A 22,165-nucleotide genomic window follows, 5' to 3' on the forward strand; every position below is an offset into this window, starting at 1 on the left:
TTGCTAGTCTGTAAACTCCAGGAGAGCTGAGATCGGTCCAGTTCACCACCACTTTCCCAGTTCCCATGTAGTTCCTGATACTTTTTAAATGAACATGCATGTCAGGCCAGAAATAAGGGAAGGCCATTCCAAGCCTAGGAATAACATTTACAAATAAATACACAGAGTTGTGAAAGGGCTGTTCTAGAGCATGTAGAAAGGAATGGTGAAAGATAAGATAAATTCAAGATTCAGATTATAAGCTGTCAGTAAAATTAGTGCTAAAAGTTGATCTTTAGAAAAATTCTCTGGTGATGCTTCTTTTGGTGAAAAAAAAAAAAAAAACCCATGGCTTGGGGCTGGATTGGATCAAAATTAGCTCTGAGAATTTATGCTTTAAAAAAGAAAAGAAACTACTGCATTAAAGTCCATTTTAGTGAAACACTTGGTCTAGTTTGGGTAAATACACGTGTGTGTGTGTGTACATATGTATATACATATTAAAGTAGATATATATACACATACGCACAGAAATTGATGCACTGAAGTCTTAAGGATTTTCTTCTGCCAGTAGAACTACCTGAGTCTTTAAACAAGTGATCATGGTCAGGGTTTTAGGAACATGGCTGTGCAGCGGGGTCTCTGAACCCCAGCTCTATTGACGTTCTGGGCCCTGAGAATTATCTGCAGTTGGGGGCTGTCCCACTCTAATTCTGACAACCAAAGTGTCTCCAGATGTTGTCAGACAACCCCTGGGGAGAAAAGTTGCCCCTGGTTTAGAACCACTGCTGTCAGCTATGTAAGGTGTGGATCCAAGTGTAAGACACTTCAGGCGAAGAACCAGTTAATAGGTTAGTACTCTGATCCGAGTGACATGAGGTGGTCTGAATTGGTACAGATAGGATAGAGGGGCAGATTTAAGAGATTCTGGTAAGTAAGAATAAACGAGACTTGGTAACCAACTAGATCTACAAGGGAGAGGCTCTGAGATGATTCTTAGGCGTTTTTTTCCTGGTGGTGGTAGTTTAGTTGCTAAGTCGCATCTTACTCTTGTGACCCCGTGGGCTGGAGCCTGCCAGGCTCCTCTGTCCCTGGAGTGGTTGCCATTTCCTCCTCCAAGGGATTTCCCAACCCAGGGATCAAACACGCATCTCCTGCATTGCGGGCAGATTCTTTACCACTGAGCTACCAGGGAAGACCTTTTTCTTAGTTGGCTGCATGTAGAATGATACCATTAACGAGGATAACACACAGAAAGAGGATTCTCTGGGTATGGCCCCAGGATTGTACGGTCTGGAGAAGCAAGAAATTCTGTACACTACTCGCTATTATAGATCCCCAGATTGATAGAACGTTGGAAATAGAAAGAGCCTTCAAAGACATGTGCTCCATTTTTAGGTGAGGTAAAATACATGCTTGAATGTTTTTCCATTTCATCTGAAAGTTATGTTTATATTATACTGTTGTCTATTAAGTGTGCACTGGGGTTGTATCTTTCAAAGTGTACATACCTCAGTCAAAAAATGCTAACCACCATCTGAGCCCTCAGCAAGTCAGTCTTTTCACTGATGGAAATATTTTGAAATATTGTAAAAATTACCAAAACATGACAGTGACACAAAGTGAGCGAATGCTGGTGGGGACACGGCTGCCCTGGCCTTGCTGAAGGCAGGGCTGCCTCAGCTTCGTTTGTGGTTCATCTGTAGCAGCTCTGTGTCTGCAGAGCGCGGGGAGACCAAGGATGCCTGTAGAGCTGCCTTCCCCGCCCTGGCAGCCAGCAGAGCTGCGGTTAAGGAGCCGTGTTTCCATCGACAGTGCTGGTCTTAATCTGTGACATACACATCTCGTCACTGTTGTTTCATAGTACTTTAAACTATTAAATGTTAATTTTCAGAAGATGGTTTGATAGCACAGTGGTCTATATCATAATTTGTATAGACTGCAAGGAATTGAAATATTGACCTCTCGGTCACAGTGCTGAAAAGTTACCTTCGTGTAACTAATTGTATGTCTCAGTTGGATACTTCTCCAATTCCTAGTTTTTTCTATGGACACGATGAACCGTCGTCTTTTCTGTCCTGCCACCAGCTCCCTTTGAGTTCCCCTTCCTTGTCACCAACAGGAATTCATGTGAGTGTTTCTCACCTTGAAGGTAAGGAGCAGCCCCCTCTGGAGATGAGTGTGCACACGGCCGCGGCAGCTCCGCTGTCGGTGTTCGGGAAGGAGCCCGCGTCCTCCAAGCACAGCGAGCACCACCACCACCACCACCACGAGCACAAGAAGAAGAAGAAGAAGCACAAGCACAAGCACAAGCACAAGCACCGGCGGGACGGCCGAGAGCGTGGCCGGGGGCCGCTCGCCTTCCCCAGCCCCGCCGGCGGCAGGTCTGCACGCTCCCCGTCCCTGTCAGACTGAGCCGGGCCAGGGGACCGGCCCCTGCGTGCAGAGCAGCATACAGAACCAGCACTTCGTCAGCTGGGAAGATGATAGAAAGAAAGAAGAAGTCACCAAGTTCTAAACATTTGATTTATATTATTTATACAATTGAAACCTAATTAGGAAAATGTGTTTTATCGTCCTGAGTAAACCATCTCATCCGGTTTCTTCCTGGAAACACACACACAGAGCAGACGCTTCACCAGGCCCTCATTTGCACGGGCAGCCCCCGTCACATCATGGTCTCCGTGTGTACTGCCAAAGTCAGTTATGTTTTAAAGCCTTTGACTGATACTATGGTACAAAGTTATGTTTTAAACAGAAGCTACTGCCAAACCTGTGGTAAAACCACTATTGCCAGTGAAATATTGTGTGGCACCATTTGGAACTACTGAAGGCTAGAGGCTTTTCTAGAGGGCTCTTCTATTGCATGTTTTTGTATGTATCTGTTAACCGTAGAAACTAATGCTGAAGTTTTCAGAGGCAGCTTTAAAAAAAAAAAAGGCTTTTTTGATAGCACATTTGGTCATTATGTTGTTGGAACTTAACAAAACTACCAAATCCACAGTTCTCAAATCAAGATGTTTAAATTATAACTTCCTTTTTTCATTAAGTATAAGTGAATACATTCATATGTAGAACATGTTTACCAAATGTGCATAATTAATACACCCAATACATATCCTAAAATTATTTCTCTAAGGATGGTACCTTAAAAAGGTGTTTATATGCTGTTCATAAGCGTAAATGTAGACATTTTGACCCTCAGCGTGAGTATACCAGCAGTATTTAAAAACATACAAAACATTTTGGTTTGATACTTCAATAGTTTGTATATTTGTGTGTTTTTTTTTATTTCTAAATTTACCATGTGCTTTATTGTTTGCCTAAAATGTTACTGTTCTATTTTTATCATTTCCCTTATCATTTAGAAAGTTTGACAGAATACTTCTTCCCAGAATAGATGTTTCAAAGGGATTTGGCAATATTGGACTTTTAAATATACTTGTTTAATAAATAACTTTTTAAATTGATCGTTTTGCCGTTGTATTTTCTCATAGCTTTTGTTGCCTTTCTCTTTCTGTGTGTATATAATACACCTGTTCACAAGTTTGAGGAGAGCTTTTGGATAGGTAGGATTTGAGATGGCCCTGTTAGGAAGAATGGTTTCAGTAGGCAGAGGCGACAGAGTCCTCTCAGCAGAAGAGACATATTTTCAGATGATTGGAGGATACATTTCAAATAATTATGTGAGGTATGAAGTCAGTGATGAGTAATAGCTACCTATGTAATTTAAGGGCCTCTTATATAGCAAGCGTGGTGCTAGGAGCTGCTTGCTATACATATCTCTAAATTGGTTATCTACATTGGATGTTTCTCATCAGGAACATTTTTTATGGTGAGCTTTCCGTTCTTTAACCTGGTGGATAGATATAAACAATGAAAAAAATTCATTTTTATAGTTAACTACACATAAATAATAAAACTTCTAGTGTAAGTTTCTTTAGTCTTCTCCCCCAGAGGCAGTTACTGTGGCCAGTATTACATGTATAGAGCTAGTTTATACAGGTATATAGCGTATGTGTTTTTAAAATTATTGATACTTGCAGAAATTTTTATCTTTGTATAGTTTTTATATAGGTTTTTGTGTGGTTTTTTTTTTTTAATTTATTTGGCTGCAGCAGTTCTTAGTTGCCACATGCAGGATCTTTGGTCTTTGACCTTGGTTGGGGCAAGTAGGACCTTGCTCCCTGGCCAGGGGCCAAACCCTGCGTTGGGACCCTGGGGTCCAGCCCTGAGCCACCAGGGAAGTCCCTGTAGGTCTCCAATAGTCACTTATGACTACTGCATTTTGTGTTGTACCAACAAAGGTCTTTCTTATTCCATAATTATAAAATAATTCCCCCAGTTTTTTCTGTTGGTTTTAAAGTCTTAAATTTCAGATTTCTATCCCTTATACAAGTAGAGTCAATCTGGAATTTATTTTGATAGAAGGTAGGAGGTAAGTTGGAGAAGGCAATGACACTCCACTCCAATACTCTTGCCTGGAAAATCCCATGGGTGGAGGAGCCTGGTGGGCTGCAGTCCATGGGGTCACGAAGAGTCGGACAGGACTGAGCGACTTCACTTTCACTTTTCGCTTTCATTCATTGGAGAAGGAAATGGCAACCCACTCCAGTGTTCTTGCCTGGAGAATCCCAGGGACGGGGGAGCCTGGTGGGCTGCCGTCTGTGGGGTCACACAGAGTCGGACACAACTGAAGCGACTTAGCAGCAGCAGCAGCAGCAGGAGGTAAGGACCCACTTTTTATTTCCTTCCAGTATGCTATGCCCAATACCATGTGTTTAAAACTCCAGATTTACTCTCTGACTTGCAGGTGTTGTATAGATTTGGGTTCACTTTTGGGCTTTGTAGCTGGTTTCATGGGTTTCTTCCCTTTCTGCCTGTACCACACTGTTCAGATTATTGTAACACTGTGATATGTTTTGATGTACTGTCTCCTCATTACTTTTCTCTTACAGAGTTTCTTGGCTGTTCTTGTGGGTTGTGCGTTTTTTTCTGGTTGACTTATTTATATACAGTAGAACTCACTCCTTGTGTGTACATTTCTGTGGATTTTGACAAATGTTTGAAATTGTGTATCCAGCCACCATGGCCCATGACTCCAAACTCCCTCAGGTCGCTCTTTTGTAGTCCGCTCTCCCATCTCCCACCCCCTGGCTTCCACTGATTGATTTTCCATTCCTGTAATTTTGCCATTGTTGTGGATTTATGTTTCTGTGTTAATATTTGAGTCTTCCTGGCCTTTCCCTGAAATTGCATTTGTAGGTTGATACTGGCTGTGTTTTAAATCAGGAGTTAACTTAGAATTGATATCTTAGGGTTGATTATTCTTATTAGGGATATCAGTGTAACTGTCTATTAATATTAATATACTATTTCTTTTTAGCTTTATTATAAAGTACTTTTTTTCATTTGGTATTCTGGTGTTTTTTTTCATTATAAGGTTTATCTAGTCTTTTATGCTAATTTTGTGCCTTGTTACTGTATTAATCAATTCCAGAGAAACAACATATATCTGTTTAAAAAGTATTTACTCAGATGATCATGGAGGCTAAGAAGTTGTGTAACCTGTTATCTTCTAGACAGGGACCCAGGAAAGCTAGTGGTGTAGTTCAAAGACCAGAATGACAAAGGGTCCATGGTGTAGAGTGCAGTCCAGTGTGGAGGCCTGAGAACCAGGACTGCAGGGGCAGACGGTCAGTGCCAGACCTCGTACACGCAGAGGGCAGACAGTCAGTGCCAGACCTCGTACACGCAGAGGGCAGACGGTCAGTGCCAGACCTCGTACACGAAGAAGGCAGACGGTCAGTGCCAGACCTCGTACACGCAGAGGGCAGACAGTCAGTGCCAGACCTCGTACACGCAGGGGGCAGACCGTCGTGCCAGACCTCGTACACGCAGAGGGCAGACGGTCAGTGCCAGACCTCGTACACGCAGAAGGCAGACGGTCAGTGCCAGACCTCGTACACGCAGAGGGCAGACAGTCAGTGCCAGACCTCGTACACGCAGGGGGCAGACCGTCGTGCCAGACCTCGTACACGCAGAGGGCAGACGGTCAGTGCCAGACCTCGTACACGCAGGGGGCAGACCATCGTGCCAGACCTCGTACACGCAGAGGGCAGACGGTCAGTGCCAGACCTCGTACACGCAGAGGGCAGACGGTCAGTGCCAGACCTCGTACACGCAGGGGGCAGACGGTCAGTGCCAGACGGTCGTGCTAGCCCTCATACACACAGGGGCAGACGGTCGTGCCAGACCTCGTACATGCAGGAGCAGACAGTCGTGCCAGCCCTCGTACATGCACGGGGCAGGCGGTCAGTGCCAGACCTCATACACGCAGGGGCAGACGGTCGTGCCAGCCCTCGTACACGCAGGGGCAGACGGTCGTGCCAGCCCTCGTACACGCAGGGGGCAGACGGTCAGTGCCAGACCTTGTACATGCGGGGGGCAGACGGTCGGTGCCAGCCCTCGTACATGCAGATGGAGTGGGCATTTAACCTCCCTCCCCGTCGTGCTCTGCTCAGGCCTCACCGGCTTGGATGACGCCCACCAACACTGAAGGGCCTTCTGCTTCGCTGAGTCCAGCAATTCACATGCTGGTCTCTTCCTGAGCCCCCTCAGACACAGCCAGAAATAATGTTTAACCAGTTATTCATGCATCTCTTGGCATCTCTCATCAAGTTGACATGTAAAATTAACCATCACAGCCACAGTACTAAATACTCAGCATTTTTTTCTTAATTTTTTTCTTTTTATTTGAAGGATAATTAGAATATTGTTTTGGTTTGTGCCATACAGCAATGGGTCATATTTTAAATGCATTACTTGGGTTTCACTTGAAAATAATCCTATTTGTAAAGGATGGCTAATTGTATTACCTCTTTTCTGATGTCTGTGCACTAAATTTTCTGACGTCTCCTTTTGTCTGACTTCTTTTTCTTGCCAAGTTTGCCTGAGAGCTGCAGGGGAGGGTGTCTTTGTCAACATCTCTTGCCCCACGCTTCACTCTGCGTTTGGTCGTTCTTCATGTGTTGTGGATTTGTGTTCCTAATTTCTTCTCATTTCTTAGAAGTTGAAGTTTACAGTTCGTTTCACATTCTCCTTACTACTTTTGGATGATTCTTGAGAGAACAGAGCAGCTGTTTTACTACCCAAGTCTTGTAAACTCCTAAAAAGACATTTTGATCAAAGTATCCTTCTTACAGTGAAATCCTTGTCTGGTGAATAGCGGAAAGTGCCTTTGTTTTCCCATCCTCTTCTCCTGACTCTTCGGTTTCCACTTTACTGTAAACAAATGAAACTTTTCGTGTCAAATGTGCTCCAGTCCTAGCAGAACTGGCTTTCAAAGTTCTCGACCCTAGCACCCCTGCCCTTGAGTATAGACTGGTCTTACTGACTCATCTCTAAAGAACAGATTATGGAAACAGGACAGTGGTCGCTTTACAGTGAGGAAGGCTGACCAACACTGCCTTCACCAAGCAACCCTGGCAAACCCAGTGCTAAGGCACACCCACATCATGTTCTGTGATGAGATACACTTCCTGTGATCTAAAGGCCACAGTCCCAGTCTACATATGAGGGAAAGAAAATCAGACAAACCCAAACTGAGGGACACACTTACTACTCCTCAAAATGATTAAACTTATGAAAAATAATTATGATAGACTGTCACATCTGGATCATTGCTGGATCATCGAAAAAACAAGAGGATTCCAGAAAAACATCTATTTCTGCTTTATTGACTATGCCAAAGCCTTTGACTGTGTGGATCACAGCAAACTGGAAAATTCTGAAACAGATGGGACTACCAGACCACCTGACCTGCGTCTTGAGAAACCTATATGCAGGTCAGGAGGCAACAGTTAGAACTGGACATGGAACAACAGACTGGTTCCAAGGAAAAGGAGTACATCAAGGCTGTATATTGTCACCCTGCTTATTTAACTTAATATGCGTAGTATATCATGAGAAACGCTGGGCTGGATGAAGCACAAGCTGGAATCAAGATTGCCGGGAGAAATATCAATAACCTCAGATATGCAGATGACACCACCCTTATGACAAAAAGTGAAGAAGAACTAAAGAGCCTCTTGATGAAAGTGAAAGAGGAGAGTGAAAAACTTGGCTTAAAACTCAACATTCAGAAAACTAAGATCATAGCATCCAGTCCTGTCACTTCATGGGAAATAGATGGAGAAACAGTGGCTAACTTTATTTTTTTGGGCTCCAAAATCACTGCAGATGGTGATTGCAGCCATGAAATTAAAAGACGCTTGTTCCTTAGAAGAAAAGTTATAAACAACCTAAACAGCATATTAAAAAGCAGAGATATCACTTTGCCAACAAGGGTCTGTCTAGTCAAGGCTATGGTTTTTCCAGTACTCATGTATGGATGTGAGAGTTGGACTATAAAGAAAGCTGAGCACCAAAGAATTGATGCTTTTGAACTGTGGTGTTGGAGAAGACTCTTGAGAGTCCCTTGGACCCCAAGGAGATCCAACCAGTCCATCCTAAAGGAAATCAGTCCTGAATATTCATTAGAAGGACTGATGCTGAAGCTGAAACTCCAGTACTTTGGCCACCTGATGCAAAGAGCTGACTCATTTGAAAAGACCCTGATGCTGGGAAAGATTGAAGGCGGGAGGAGAAGGGGAGGACAGAGGATGAGATGGCTGGATGGCATCACCGACTCAATGGACATGAGTTTGGGTTAACTCCAGGAGTTGGTGATGGACAGGGAGGCCTGGTGTGCTGCAGTCCATGGTGTCGCAAAGAATCAGACACGACTGAGTGAATGAACTGATGGACGGACTGTCATGGACCAGAGGAGACCAAGGAAATACGATGATCATGCAGTGGAATTTCCTGGATTGGATCCTGCAACAGGAAAGACATTAGTGAAAATGCTAGGGAAATCTAAATACATTCTGGCGTTCTGTTCACGTAACAATGTTGACTTCTTGGTTTTGACGATGTACAGTGGTGATTTAGGATGCTGACAATGGGGTAACTGAGTGAAGGACAGATGGGACTGCTTGCTAAGAGGGAAAATTTACTGATCCAATTGTAATCCTAAACTGTGAGTGTGTTTTGATCACTTCTATAACCTTAATTATTTACTTCATGAAGAGCTATAAAAGTTTATTTTCCTCACCTTATGATTTTAGAAGAAAATGCATGCACTTCACGGAGGGATATTTGAGAGGTCAAAGACCCAGAGACTGAAAACTGTGAAACACACAAGGAGGAATACTGTTTTTTTAAAAAAATCCTTCTAAAGAAGAGAAGGCTGAGGAGCTAGCCTTTGAAAAAGATTTTTTTTTTTAATTTATTTGTGTATCTGTTTGGCTGTGCTTGGTCTTGCTTGCAGCATGTGGGGTCTGCAGTCTTTGTTGTGGCGTGCAGAGTTGAGTTCCCTGGTCAAGGGCTGAACCGGGCTCCTTGTGTTGGCATTGTAGAGTCTTTGCCACCAAGGAAGTCCCAAAAAGCAGATTTTTTTAAGTTTCCAATTAGATGCTATAAGAAAATGGAGATTTTATGATTGGTTACAGTTGAGAAACTACTTATTTCCTCTGAGAGTCACTATGACCCTCAGTTCCTTATCACAAGATCCAAGAAGTCTTGTCGTAAAGAAATGTGTTTAACACTATCCTTTCCCAAACTTACTGGACTGTGGATATTTTTCCTGTGAATTTTGGAAAGTTTATTTATTCCATAGGTATTTTCAGTGTTACCCTGATATTTTTACTGTGTGAACTGTTTTGACCCCAAAATAGGCTTTTCACCACCAGCTATTCTAGAAAATTTGTCAGTTAATATTGAGGTTTTATTTAATTAAAAACATCATTACTGTTTAACAAAGCAAAATCTAATTATTTAGATTCTCCTCTCTTTATCACACTGGAGTATTGTGACTTTTGAAGTTGCTTGGCAAACGGTAGTTCCCCACGTCCAAGGTAAGGAGCAGTGGCTGCGCTGCGCTGGACCAGCTGTGAGGAGACACCCCACGTCCAAGGTAAGAGAAAACCAAGTAAGACAGTAGGCGCTGAGAGAGGGCATCAGAGGGCAGACAGACTGAAACCACAGTCACAACAACTAGCCAATCTGATCACACGGACCACAGCTCGTTTAGGTCAGTGAAACTAAGCCATGCCGTGTGGGGCCACCCAAGGTGGGCAGGTCATGGTGGAGAGGTCTCACAGAATGTGGTCCACTGGAAAAGGGAACGGCAAACCACGTCAGTATTCTTGCCTTGAGAACCCCATGAACAGTATGAAAAGGCAAAAAGATATGACACTGAAGATGAACTCCTCAGGTTGGGAGGTGCCCAACATGCTACTGGAAATCAGTGGAGAAATAACTCCAGAAAGAATGAAGGGATGGAGCCAAAGCAAAAACAATACCCAGTTGTGGATGTGACTGGTGTTAGAAGCAAGGTCCAATGCTGTAAAGAGCAATATTGCATAGGAACCTGGAATGTTAGGTCCATCCATGAATCAAGGCAAATTGGAAGTGGTTAAACAGGAAATGGCAAGAGTGAATGTTGACATTCTAGGAATCAGCAAACTAAGATGGACTGGAATGGGTGAATTTACCTCGGGTGACCATTATATCTACTATTGTGGGCAGGAAGCCCTTAGAAGAAATGGAGTAGCCATCATGATCAACAGAAGAGTCTAAAATGCAGTACTTGGATGCAATCTCAGAAATGACAGAATGATCTCTGTTTATTTCCAAGGCAAACCATTCAATATCACAGTAATCCAAGTCTATTCCCCAACTAGTAACGCTGAAGAAGCTGAACAGTTCTATGAAGACCTACAAGACCTTCTAGAACTAACACCCAAAAGAGATGTCCCTTTCATTATAGGGGAATGGAATGCAAAAGTAGGAAGTCAAGAAACACCTGGAGAAACAGGCAAATTTGGCCTTGGAGTACAGAATGAAGCAGGGCAAAGGCTGATAGAGTTCTGTCAAGAGAACGCACTGGTCATAGCAAACACCCTCCTCCAACAACTCAAGAGAAGACTCTATACATGGACATCACCAGATGATCAGTACCGAGATCAGATTGAGTGTATTCTTTGCTGCCAAAGATGGAGAAGCTCTATACAGTCAGCAAAAACAAGACCAGGCGCTGACTGTGGCTTAGATCCTTATTGCCAAATTCAGACTTAAATTGAAGAAAGCGGAGAAAACCACTAGACCATTCAGGTATGACCTAAGTCAAATCCCTTATGACTACAGTGGAAGTGAGAAATAGATTTAAGGGCCTAGATCTGATAGACAGAGTGCCTGATGAACTATGGATGGAGGTTCATGACATTGTACAGGAGACAGGGATCAAGACCATCCCCAAGAAAAAGAAATGCAAAAAGGCAAAATGGCTGTCTAAGGAAGCCTTACAAATAGCTGTAAAAAGAAGGGAAGTGAAAAGCAAAGGAGAAAAGGAAAGATATACCCATTTGAATGCAGAGTTCCAAAGAACAGCAAGGAGAGATAAGAAAGTCTTCCTCAGCGATCAATGCAAAGAAATAGAGGAAAACAACAGAATGGGAAAGACTAGAGATCTCTTCAAGAAAATTAGAGATACCAAGGGAACATTTCATGCAAAGATGGGCTTGATAAAGGACAGAAATGGTATGGACCTAACAGAAGCAGAAGATATTAAGAAGAGGTGGCAAGAATACACAGAAGAACTGTACAAAAAAGATCTTCATGACCAAGATAATCACAATGGTGTGATCACTGACCTAGAGCCAGACATCCTGGAATGTGAAGTCAAGTGGGCCTTAGAAAGCATCACTACGAACAAAGCTAGTGGAGGTGATGGAATTCCAGTGGAGCTATTTCAAATCCTAAAAGATGATGCTGTGAAAGTGCTGCATTCAATATGCCAGCAAATTTGGAAAATTCAGCAGTGGCCATAGGACTGAAAAAGGTCAGTTTTCATTCCAATCCCAAAGAAAGGCAATGCCAAAGAATGCTCAGACTGCCGCACAATTGCACTCATCTTACACGCTATTAAAGTGTTGCTTAAAATTCTCCAAGCCAGGCTTCAGCAATATGTGAAACATGAACTTCCAAGTTCTATAACCAGTTCAAGCTGGTTATAGAAAAGGCAGAGGAACCAGAGATCATATTTCCAACATCCACTGGATCATTGAAAAAACAAGGGAGTTCCAGAAAAACATCTCTTTCTGCTTTATTGACTATGCCAAAGCCTTTGACTATGTGGATCACAACAAACTGGAAAATTGTGAAAGAGATGGGAATACCAGACCACCTGACCTGCCTCTTGAGAAATGTGTATGCAGGTCAGGAAGCAACAGGCAGAACTGGACATGGAACAACAGACTGGTTCCAAATAGAAAAAGAGTATGTCAAGGCTGTATATTGTCACCCTGCTTATTTAACTTATATGCAGAGTACACCGTGTGAAACGCTGGGCTGGAGGAAGCACAAGCTGGAATCAAGATTGCCGGGAGAGATATCAATAACCTCATATGCAGATGACACCACCCTTATGGCAGAAAGTGAAGAAGAACTAAAGAGCCTGTTGATGAAAGTGAAAGAGGAGAGTGAAAAAATTGGCTTAAAGCTCAACATTCAGAAAACTAAGATCATGGCATCTGGTCCCATCACTTCATGGCAAATAGATGGGGAAACAGTGACTGACTTTATTTTGGGAGGCTCCAAAATCACTGCAGATGGTGATTGCAGCCATGAAATTAAAGGACGCTTACTCATTGGAAGGAAAGTTATGACCAACCTAGACAGCATGTTAAAAAGCAGAGACATTACTTTGCCAACAAAGGTCCGTCTAGTCAAGGCTGTGGTTTTTCCAGTGGTCATGTATGGATGTGAGAGTTGGACTGTGAAGAAAGCTGAGCGCCGAAGAATTGATGCTTTTGAACTGTGGTGTAGGAGAAGACTCTTGAGAGTCCCTTGGACTGCAAGATCCAACCAGTCCATCCTAAAGGAGATCAGTCCTGGGTGTTCATTGGAAGGACTGATGCTGAAGCTGAAACTCCAATACTATGGCCACCTGATGCGAAGAGCTGACTCATTTGAAAAGACTCTGATGCTGAGAAAGATTGAGGGCGGGAGGAGAAGGGGACGACAGAGGATGAGATGGCTGAATAGCTTCACCGACTCGATGCACATGGGTTTGGGTGGACTCCGGGAGTTGGTGATGGACAGGGAGTCCTGGAGTGCTCCTGTTCATGGGGTCGCAAAGAGTCGAACAGGACTGAGCGACTGAACTGAACTGGCAAACAGTGGTCTTTATTTTTATTAAGAAAGTTTTTTTTTAAACAGTTGATTTACAATATGTGTAAATTCCAGGTACGTCGCACAGCAATTCCGAAACACACGTTTGTTATTCGTGTTCAGTCGCTGTGTCTTACCTGACTCTTTGTGACCCCAAGCGCGCCAGGCTTCGCTGTCCTTCACTCTCCCTGGAGTTTGCTCAGACTCCTGTCCGTTGAGTCAGTGACGCCATCCGGCCGCCCCATCCTCTGTGCCCCCTCTCCTCCTGCCCTCCTCTTACTCTCAGCTTCTTTTCCTTACAGGTTGTTGCATAATACTGAGTCTCGTTCCCTGTGCTGTGCAGCAGGTCCGCGCTGGGCATCTGTTTTACACAAAGTAGTTTGTGTATTTTAATCCTAGCCTTCCCCCAGCCTCCCCTGTGCCTTTTGGTAAACATAAGTTTGTTTTCTGTGTCTGTGAGTCAGTTCCTGTTTTGGAAGTAAGTTCATTTGTGTGTCTTTTTCCCCTTTAAATTCCACATATAAAGGATAACATGTCATCTTTGTCTTTCTCTGTCTGGCTTACTTCACTTAGCATGGTAATCTCTAGAGCCGTCCATATTGCCGCAAATGGCATTAGTTTATTCTTGTGCTTTCGTTACTTGACTTAATAATTATGTGTGTGACTTACGCACAATAATTAAATGCCTATACACTCTTTTTTTTTTTTTTTTTTTTGCTAAAATGAATATATTTCTTCTGGTTTAGCCGAGAGCTCTCTATAAACATTTTTGTAACTCCATTATTTTATTTTTTAGAAGATATGGCTTATATACTTTCACTGCACTAATTTGAAAAGAAATTGAGTGCATATATCTAACATATACATATTTGTTTATATAGTAATAACTAGCATAGTTCCGGAGAAGGCAATGGCGACCCACTCCAGTACTCTTGCCTAGAAAATCCCATGGGTGGAGGAGCCTGGTGGGCTGCAGTCCATGGGGTCACGAAGAGTCGGACATGACAAGTGACTTCACTTTCACTTTTCACTTTCATGCATTGGAGAAGGAAATGGCAACCCACTCCAGTGTTCTTGCCTGGAGAATCCCAGGGACGGGGGAGCCTGGTGGGCTGCCGTCTATGGGGTCGCACAGCGTCGGACACGACTGAAGTGACTTAGCAGCAGCAGCGTAGTTCAGTCTGGTTGGTGATTTCTTTTTTTAATTCATGCTGACAGTCTTTGTCTTTTCAATAGTGTATTTATGTCATTGCCAAAGAAATTATATAGTTTATATAGTAGTATTGATATCTACAATGTTCATTATAAGATGTATACAAGAATGCATAAGATAACAATGAGATAAAATTTTCGTACATGTCCCACAACTTGCGGTAGCCTTGTACGAACTACTTAACATCTCAAAGCCCAATGTAAGCTTTGTTCAAGTTTCATTAGTGAGAAGTATTTGTTTCTCCATTTTTCAAATTAATAATTTTTTTCTTCTCTAATCTGCTTAGGAGATAATAAAGTTTCTATATTCTATGCCGTTGTCTAAGTACTTTCTGTGCATTAGTTTAATTTTAACCATATGAGATAGTTGTTATGATTATGATGAAGAAATAGAGGCATAGAAACATTAAGCCAGAGGTCACAGTTTGTAAGGGAGAGCATTTGGACCCCAGCCTGAGTGTGTTCTCTCTTAGACTTGAGCTGTCCGTGCAGTAGCCACCAGGCTCGTGTGAGGATTTAAAGTAGGTGTGAAAAATTCAAGTGCAGCTTCTCAGCCACACTAGCTGCGCTTCAGGCGTCCGGTAGTTCCTGTGAGAGACGACCGTGCTGGGCACACCCGCCTGGAGCGCCTCCGTGGTCACCGTGAGCTGTGCTGACAGCCCTGACCGACGCGGTCGCCGCGTCTGCATCCGGTGGTGTGGCGTGGGAAGAGCTCGTGCTGGGGACAGGCGTGGGCACAGCTCTTTCAGTCGTTGGTGCTTATGTTGTGTGCATTGCTTCAGTCCACCTGGTAGGACTCTTCAAGGAGCAAACAGTTGTCTACTTTGTGGTGTCTGGTTTAGCGAAACCCAGGTGATATAACCATCAGTCCATTTAACTGAACACAAACTGCAGTATGTCAAAACACAGGAATCAGTGAGGGCCGGAATGACCACTGTCCCCAGCCCCTTGCTGCTGGGACGCCCTCACGTGTCTGACACAGGATTCAAGTGAGAGCCTCTGTCGTTCGTGCGCAGATCCGCAGAAGCAGCGGCTTAACAAGTCTTCTCCGGTCTCGCAACGTGCCTTGCAGTACAGAGGCGCCCTCCTTGAAAGGCCTCTGCTGTCCACCTTTGACCTTGTACTTTTGACTTGCTTATCCCTCTTCTTCGGCGCCTTCCTTTATTTTATTAAATTTTTTTTCATTTATCTTTGATGACATAGCATGTGAACTTCCCCAGCCAGGGGACTGAACCAGTGCTTCACGCAGGGGAAAAAAGGAGTCTGAGCTACTGGACCGACTGCCAGGGAAGTCCTGGTGCCTTGCTGTTTAAATTATCATTCCTCTGGCCTCCTCTTTGCAAAAGAATAAGCAAACTGTGAAGCTGGAAACCAGCGGGCCTCCGGCTCAGCAGGGGAGCTGGGATCTTAAGGGGACGCAGATGTTTACTGTGGGATACAGGGCCAGAGGAGACAATAAATAAAAGGGTAAGAAGAAGCGTTCTGCAGAGTTGCTTTCTTTGATTCTTTTAAGAAAAATTGTGGTTGCTTCTTTGACAAGATAAAAATCCTTTCTTCTCAAGGCTTCTTGCAAACACATTTCGTGCTTTTAGTGCCGCATTTTTGGGGGGATGGCTAATGACACTTTTAACTTCTTTTTCACTGAAGTGTAGTTGATGTGCGACATTGTAAGTTACAAGTGTATGATATACAGTGATTCACAATGTTTAAAGGTCGTGCTCCGTTTATAAGGGTGTTGGCTGTATTCTTTGTATTGTACAGTATACCTTACAACTGGTTTTGTACCTAATAGTTTGTATTGTACTTAATCCCCCACGCCACGTCCCTCCCCTCCTCCTTCCCTGACTGTTGCTGCTCAGCCGCCAAGACCATCCAACTCTCTGCAGTGCCATGGACTGCAGCACACCAGGCCTCCCTGTCCCTCACCATCTCCTGGAGTTTGCCCAAGTTCCTGTCCATTGAGTCGGTGATGCCATCCAGCCATCTCATCCTCTGTCGCCCTCTTCTTTATTCCATAGTTCAAAGGGCCTGATATACCTTTGTTTTTTTAATGTGGATGACACAAAATCAGGATAAATGTAATTCCTTTGCAGATACTTTTCAAATAGTCATCTGTGTCGTGTTTTAAAGTGAATCAACCCACCTGCTTCTCTCCCTTCCTTCCTTTCTTCATTTCACTCTTTAGACAGCATTTTTGTAATTATATGTATCTCTCCTCCCTCTTGAGCCTCCCTTCCCCCTCCCAGCCACCCGTCCAGGTTGTCGTGGAGCACCGAGCTGAGCTCCCCGGGGTACACAGCAGCTCCCCCTAGTTACCTGTTTTACAGTATTACTGTGGCAGACAGTATTTTTGAGTACCCACTCCTTTCCCACGCTCTAGGCTTGTGATAATATTGTCGATAAGACGGACAGTCCTTGTCCTCAAAGGTCACAGCACTCAGAACTAACCCTCACCCCCACCTTTCTCTTGGATGTAAACCTCACAGTGCTTGTGGGTCATGGGCTACTAGTGTATCCGTCAGCGCTTCACGATGACGGCATCTCTTTGGAACATTGTTGAGAGTGACTCTGATGGGTGTCCCCTTAGGTGACTTCCTTATTTTGATTGGCGTGATGGTTACAAGCTCGCACGCCAGCATATAGGCTGATGTGCAAGGGTTGGTCCAAAGGAGAACTGCATAAAATACACTCCTTCATTTTCTTTCAAGCATCAAGAAATAGGCTCTAGAGGGCTTTGTGTTTTCAGCCAGTTGACTGTACAGATATTCTCTGTAACAGGCACACGTTAGTTACTATGAACACAGTGGAGAGACAGGAAAGTGCTCAGCAGATGGGACAGGCTGAAAGGTTTGAAAAAAACATGTATTTCTCAAGATACACTTTTACCTCTAAAACGTGTTCCCTGGCCATGCGAGGTCCTTCCCATCGGACGGTGAGTCAGAGGGCGGCGGTCATGGCACTGTCCTGCGTATGACGCTTATTCCCTCTTAACCATCTACTGTCACTGCAAGTCGCTGTCGGCACTTCACAGGGGCTCAGGTTGTACTGAACTGGCCGTGAAAGCAGAAGGTGATTTCATCAGCCAGAGAGTGAGTAATATTGTGCAGGGATCCTGGTTCTAGAAAACTGGGAGCCTGGGTTCTGAATCCCAACTAGAGTATCTAGTGTTGGGGCCTCAAATGTATCACCCAGCCGCAGCGGGGCCATTTTCTTGAAAAATGAGAAGTCTGGATAAGACTGTCTGCTGGCACTCCTGTGATTACTGTGTTACTACTGCCCTAGTAGCTCAGCTGGTGAAGCATCTGCCTGCAGTGCTGGAGACACAGGTTCAGTCCCTGGGCTGGGAAGATCCCTTGGAGAAGGGAATGAATGGCTACCCGCTCCAGTATCCTTGCTGGGAAATCCCTTGGCCAGAGGAGCCTGGCAGAGGCAGGCTACAGTCCATGGGATCACAAACAGTCGGACACGACTGAGCGACTGACACTTTTACTGTACAGTAAATGCACATTTACACATTGTGTGAGAAATCCAGGTTATAAAGTCCTTATTTCCGTTCTTGAAATAAACAGCCTTGATTAGTTTTATCTGAACTTTCTAAAAAGAACTTATGTTTCAACTTTAGACTCTCTGCATCCGCTCAGACATATGCATTAGACGTTATGTAGTTAGAGGTGCGAACATGAACATTCTCAGTTGACTGTAAACTCTTGTCTCTTTGGACAGACTCATCTTTTTCCTACGACCAGCTCCCTGTGATGCCCATCAGCCACTGTGATTCATTTCTGAACTTTTACAGACTCTGTAGTCATCAGGGTCTCGTCAAGTCAGCCGGTACCACTGGATGCCCGCTGGGCACGAGATCCCGTGGAGTGGAGAAGGCCCCTGCTCTCAGGGTGGCTCAGCTCTGTAAGTAGAGTTGCAATACACACAGAAATGGAGTGATGGGAGCTTCAGCCTGGAGTCCAAAGCTCAGCTACTGAGACAGACTTTCCTTGATTTACTATGGCCTGTGTCCCAGTAAACCCATAGTTAAGTTGAAAATATTACAGGCACAAATGGGTTTAGCTTACTGAACATCATAGCCTACCTGTCTTAAACACTCTCAGAACAGTTAACGTTAGCCTACAGTTTGGCAAAATCATCTGACACAAGCCTATTTCAGAATAAAGTATTGAATAACTCGTGTAGTTTACTGAAGGATGAACTGAAAGTGAAAACAAGTGTGGTCACCTGAGCTCAGAATGCTGGTGAGTGTCTGGGTCGTTCACCACCATGGTCACGTGGCTGACGCTGAGTCAAGGCTCCCTGCCGGCCCGGCGTCCTGAGGGCGCCTCACCACGTCTCACTGGCCAGAGATGAGATCAAAACGCAGGTGCGATTTCTACTGAATGCTTAAGAGTTTTGCACCATCATAAAGTTGAAAAAAACGGTTGAACGATTGAAGGTTGGGGCCTGTCTGTATTTTAAAGCAGGCCATGAGGGGACTAGGGGACGCCTTGCCAAGTTCCCTAACTACAGATCTGCTCTAAAATCTGATGAAGATTTTTGAGTGCATGCTGCTGAAGCACGTGGCCCTGGCCTGTAACCCTGTACCAGAGAGCGGTCTTACCATCGAAACCCAGGGACAGAACAACGCCGGACTGACCCTATGGCTCATCAGTGTGATCAGTGCATATGAGCTGAGAGAGTGAAATCTTAATAAAACTCATTCCTTTTAGGCTTGGAGGGTGTGTCCATCCTAGTATCTTGGCGATAAAAAGTCCTTTTTCAAAATGCTGTTGACCACAGTAGGTGGTTTGTTGGTTGGCCGATAGATCGTTGTTATGATTGTCATCTTAAGGTTCCTACTTGTCAAGGTCAAAGCCGACAGTCCTTCAGGTTCCCGAGGGTAGCAGCCGCGGCCGCCAGTGCCTGGCAGACGTAGATGGTGCCTCCATGGATCTCATCTTCTGCTCTTCCACGCGGTCTAGGAGGTAAAGCCAGCGAGTCTGCTCGTTTTGTGTTTGAGCAAACAGACGTGCGAGTGTATGTTCTACATTTTCTGCTAATGTAATACAGGCGTGTCCTGGCGTGGATTAACAATCTGCTCTCCAGACACCTCTGTTCACGGTCGTTTATGCAGAGTTACCCTATGTGAGGTCACCAGGGCTCACATGTCCCTCACACCTTGCAGATACAGGACCAGCTCCTTTCATGCGGTAGGGGAGGCCTCATTTCCAAATACTGTGGTTTTAATTAGCAATGGTAAGTTTTTGTCTTAACTGAAAAAATAGAGATGTCTGTTTTCCTGGCGAAAACTTCTAACATCTTTTGACTATCTTGCTTTGAGGGGACACTTCACACATCAGGTTTTGATTCTCATGCAGTTGTTTTCCATTCCAAGAGGAGCCAACTATTATCCTAAAAGGTCAGCATTTAGTTTCCATGCTTAATCAAACAATGGAGCTTCATGACTGGTTTTCTATTGAAGACAGAGGGGTTTTTTGTTAAAACAGATGTCCTTCAGCTGCATCTTAGGTGACTGCCTGATGATTCAGAAGACTTAACACAAGAGCTGGCTACTTCTTCACTTCTTTTTCCAGTTATTCCTGCAGGGGCTCCAGCTGAGGTGTGCCTTAGCACGTCTATAAAGGAAAAAAGGACGTGAATCCTAAGGAGTGTACAAAAGTAGTCCGGGAGCAACGGAGCCGGTTAAACATCTCTGCCCAGCTGTCCTAATGGCTCCTTGCATTGTTACTGCGCAGGCTTTGGGGTCCGCAAGGCTGTCTGTGAATCCTGTCACTATGATGTATTGGGTTAGCCACGAAATTCGTTTGAGTTTTTCTGTAAGATGCTGCGGAAAAACCCAAATAACCTTTTTGGCCAACCCAATACAACACTGGTTGGGCACCCACCCAGTAATACCCCCATCCTCCGCGTCTCCGGCGCACAGAACTTTACTTCGTGCGGGTGAAACTGTCTCCCGTGTCTCCTTTTCAGGCGTGGCCTGCGGCTGGTGTGGCCGTACGTGAGAGTCCCGGCCTCCCAAGCAGGGCGCGCGGGACCCCTAGTCCCGCCAGCTTCCGGTCAGAGCTCGGCCCCTGGGAGGGGGCGCAGGTGCAGCGCAGCTGCGGCTCCTCCCCACCCCCACCCCCACCCCCGGAGTAAAGGTGGGAGCTTCAGCCTGAGCCGGCAGCCTGAGGATAGATCCTGCAGCACCAATTGTTGCCACCCCAGCTAGCTCATCGGATGAAGACCATGCCAGGAGAGGCGAGCTGAGGCCAGGGGCTGCTACCCTTCTCCAGCCTCCGCTCGCAAAGCAGAGGTGTCCCTCTCAGAGAAGCAGACCAGTCCCCGTCCCACGCCTAGAACAGTGCTTCGGAGATTTTGCCCAGGGCGAATAAGAACAAAGAGCCCTGAAGCGCCCAGTAAAAGAGTTGACTTTATTTGAAACAGAACAAGGGGAAATTCAAGCCCAAGGGCATTTTCTAAAACAGTGGAGACTTAGGAAGTTAAGTGTCTCAGTGTGTCCCCACTCTTGTGACCCCATGGACTGCAGCCTGCCAGGCTCGGCTGTCCATGGGATTTTCCAGGCAGGACTGGAGTGGGTGCCATGTCCTTCTCCAGGAATGGAGACTTGGTGGTGAGAAATTAAGAGGGGCTGGTAGCTCTGAGAGTATCAAGTTCACCGGTGGGCCAGCTGGTTTATTCGAAGGAATCAGAGAAAGAGCTTCTAAGAGCCTTCCTGATGTCAGAAAAACACCTCAAAGCCTTGCCTCAAACTATCCGTGGTATTTAATTAGATGAAACTGAGGAGCAGTTTATGTCCCAGGGTATTGTCAAAAAGAAGAGAACAATCCCATGTAATTAGCGGAGCCTAACAGCCAACTGTGGTATAAAGAGACAGCTACAGAGAGAGAGAGAGGAAAAGAAGGTCAAAGAGACCCTGCGAAAACCATGGCCACCCCAGGATGGCTGTGCTCGTGCCGAAGCCTCACATGGGAGTGGGGGTGGGAAAGGAGAAACAGATTCATTAAAAGAGTACAGCCAAGCCACTACACAAATGCGCGCATCACGCACACACAAAGCCCCCGGAGGACCGGAAGGAAAGCCGCATCCAGAATCGCTGCCCTGTATTACCTAGGATGTCCCATTAAAAAAAACACGAGCCGTGGGAAGAAACAGAAGTATGACTCACACATAGAAGAAAATTGGTGTGCATAAACTGTGAGCGGGTTAGATACCAAATTTCATAAAGTCGTCTATGCAGCCATTATAAATATGTTCAAAGAACTGAAGAAACTATACTTAAGGAAATAGAGGAAGCTATGATGACAATATCTCATCACACAATATCAATAAAGATGCAGAAGTTATAAAAAATAAGCAAATGGAAACTCTGGAATTGAAAAGTGTTACTGAAATGAAAAGTTCACTAGAGGGGCCAACACATGTGAAAGGATCAGGGACGTGGAAGTGACATTGACAGAGGCTTTGCAACCCAAAGGACAGAAAGCAAAGCGAACGAAGAAAAACGGACAGTGTCAGAGAAGTACGCACCGTTATGCGTAAATGTCCATGTAACGGGCGTCCCAGAAGAAGAGGGAGGGGAACAAAATAATACCGGAAGAACCAGTGGCTGGAAACAACGCCCCAAGTTTGACGAAAGTCCGTCTGCATCTCAGGAGCTCAGTGACCTGCAAGCAGGAAACGCAGGCCCGCA

At 44.8% G+C, this 22,165-nt stretch overlaps 1 protein-coding gene across 20 annotated transcripts in view; it reads left to right on the forward strand.

Moving 5' to 3' along the window:
• The window catches only part of TAF2 (TATA-box binding protein associated factor 2), a 104,786-nt gene extending 85,598 nt beyond the window's left edge, over positions 1-19,188 (forward strand). For 7 of the 20 annotated variants that reach the window (XR_015140418.1, XM_086335711.1, XM_086335716.1 and 4 more), the window contains one exon: positions 2,132-3,449. Coding sequence is in view for 14 of the 20 variants with exons in the window: in XM_086335711.1 (XP_086191837.1) it covers positions 2,132-2,394 (263 nt within the window). In the remaining 6 variants the exon portion in view is untranslated. Of the gene's footprint in view, positions 1-2,101; positions 3,450-18,186 lie in introns of those variants that run through there. The other 13 variants (XM_086335709.1, XM_086335714.1, XM_086335710.1 and 10 more) reach the window with 6 other exon arrangements.
• The last annotated feature ends 2,977 nt before the right edge of the window (positions 19,189-22,165 follow it).

Source organism: Bos grunniens, chromosome 14, assembly GCF_055505025.1.
Source record: "Bos grunniens cultivar Pamir isolate PY7600 chromosome 14, Bosgru_T2T1.0, whole genome shotgun sequence".
In the NCBI taxonomy this organism is placed as follows: Eukaryota; Metazoa; Chordata; class Mammalia; order Artiodactyla; family Bovidae; genus Bos; species Bos grunniens.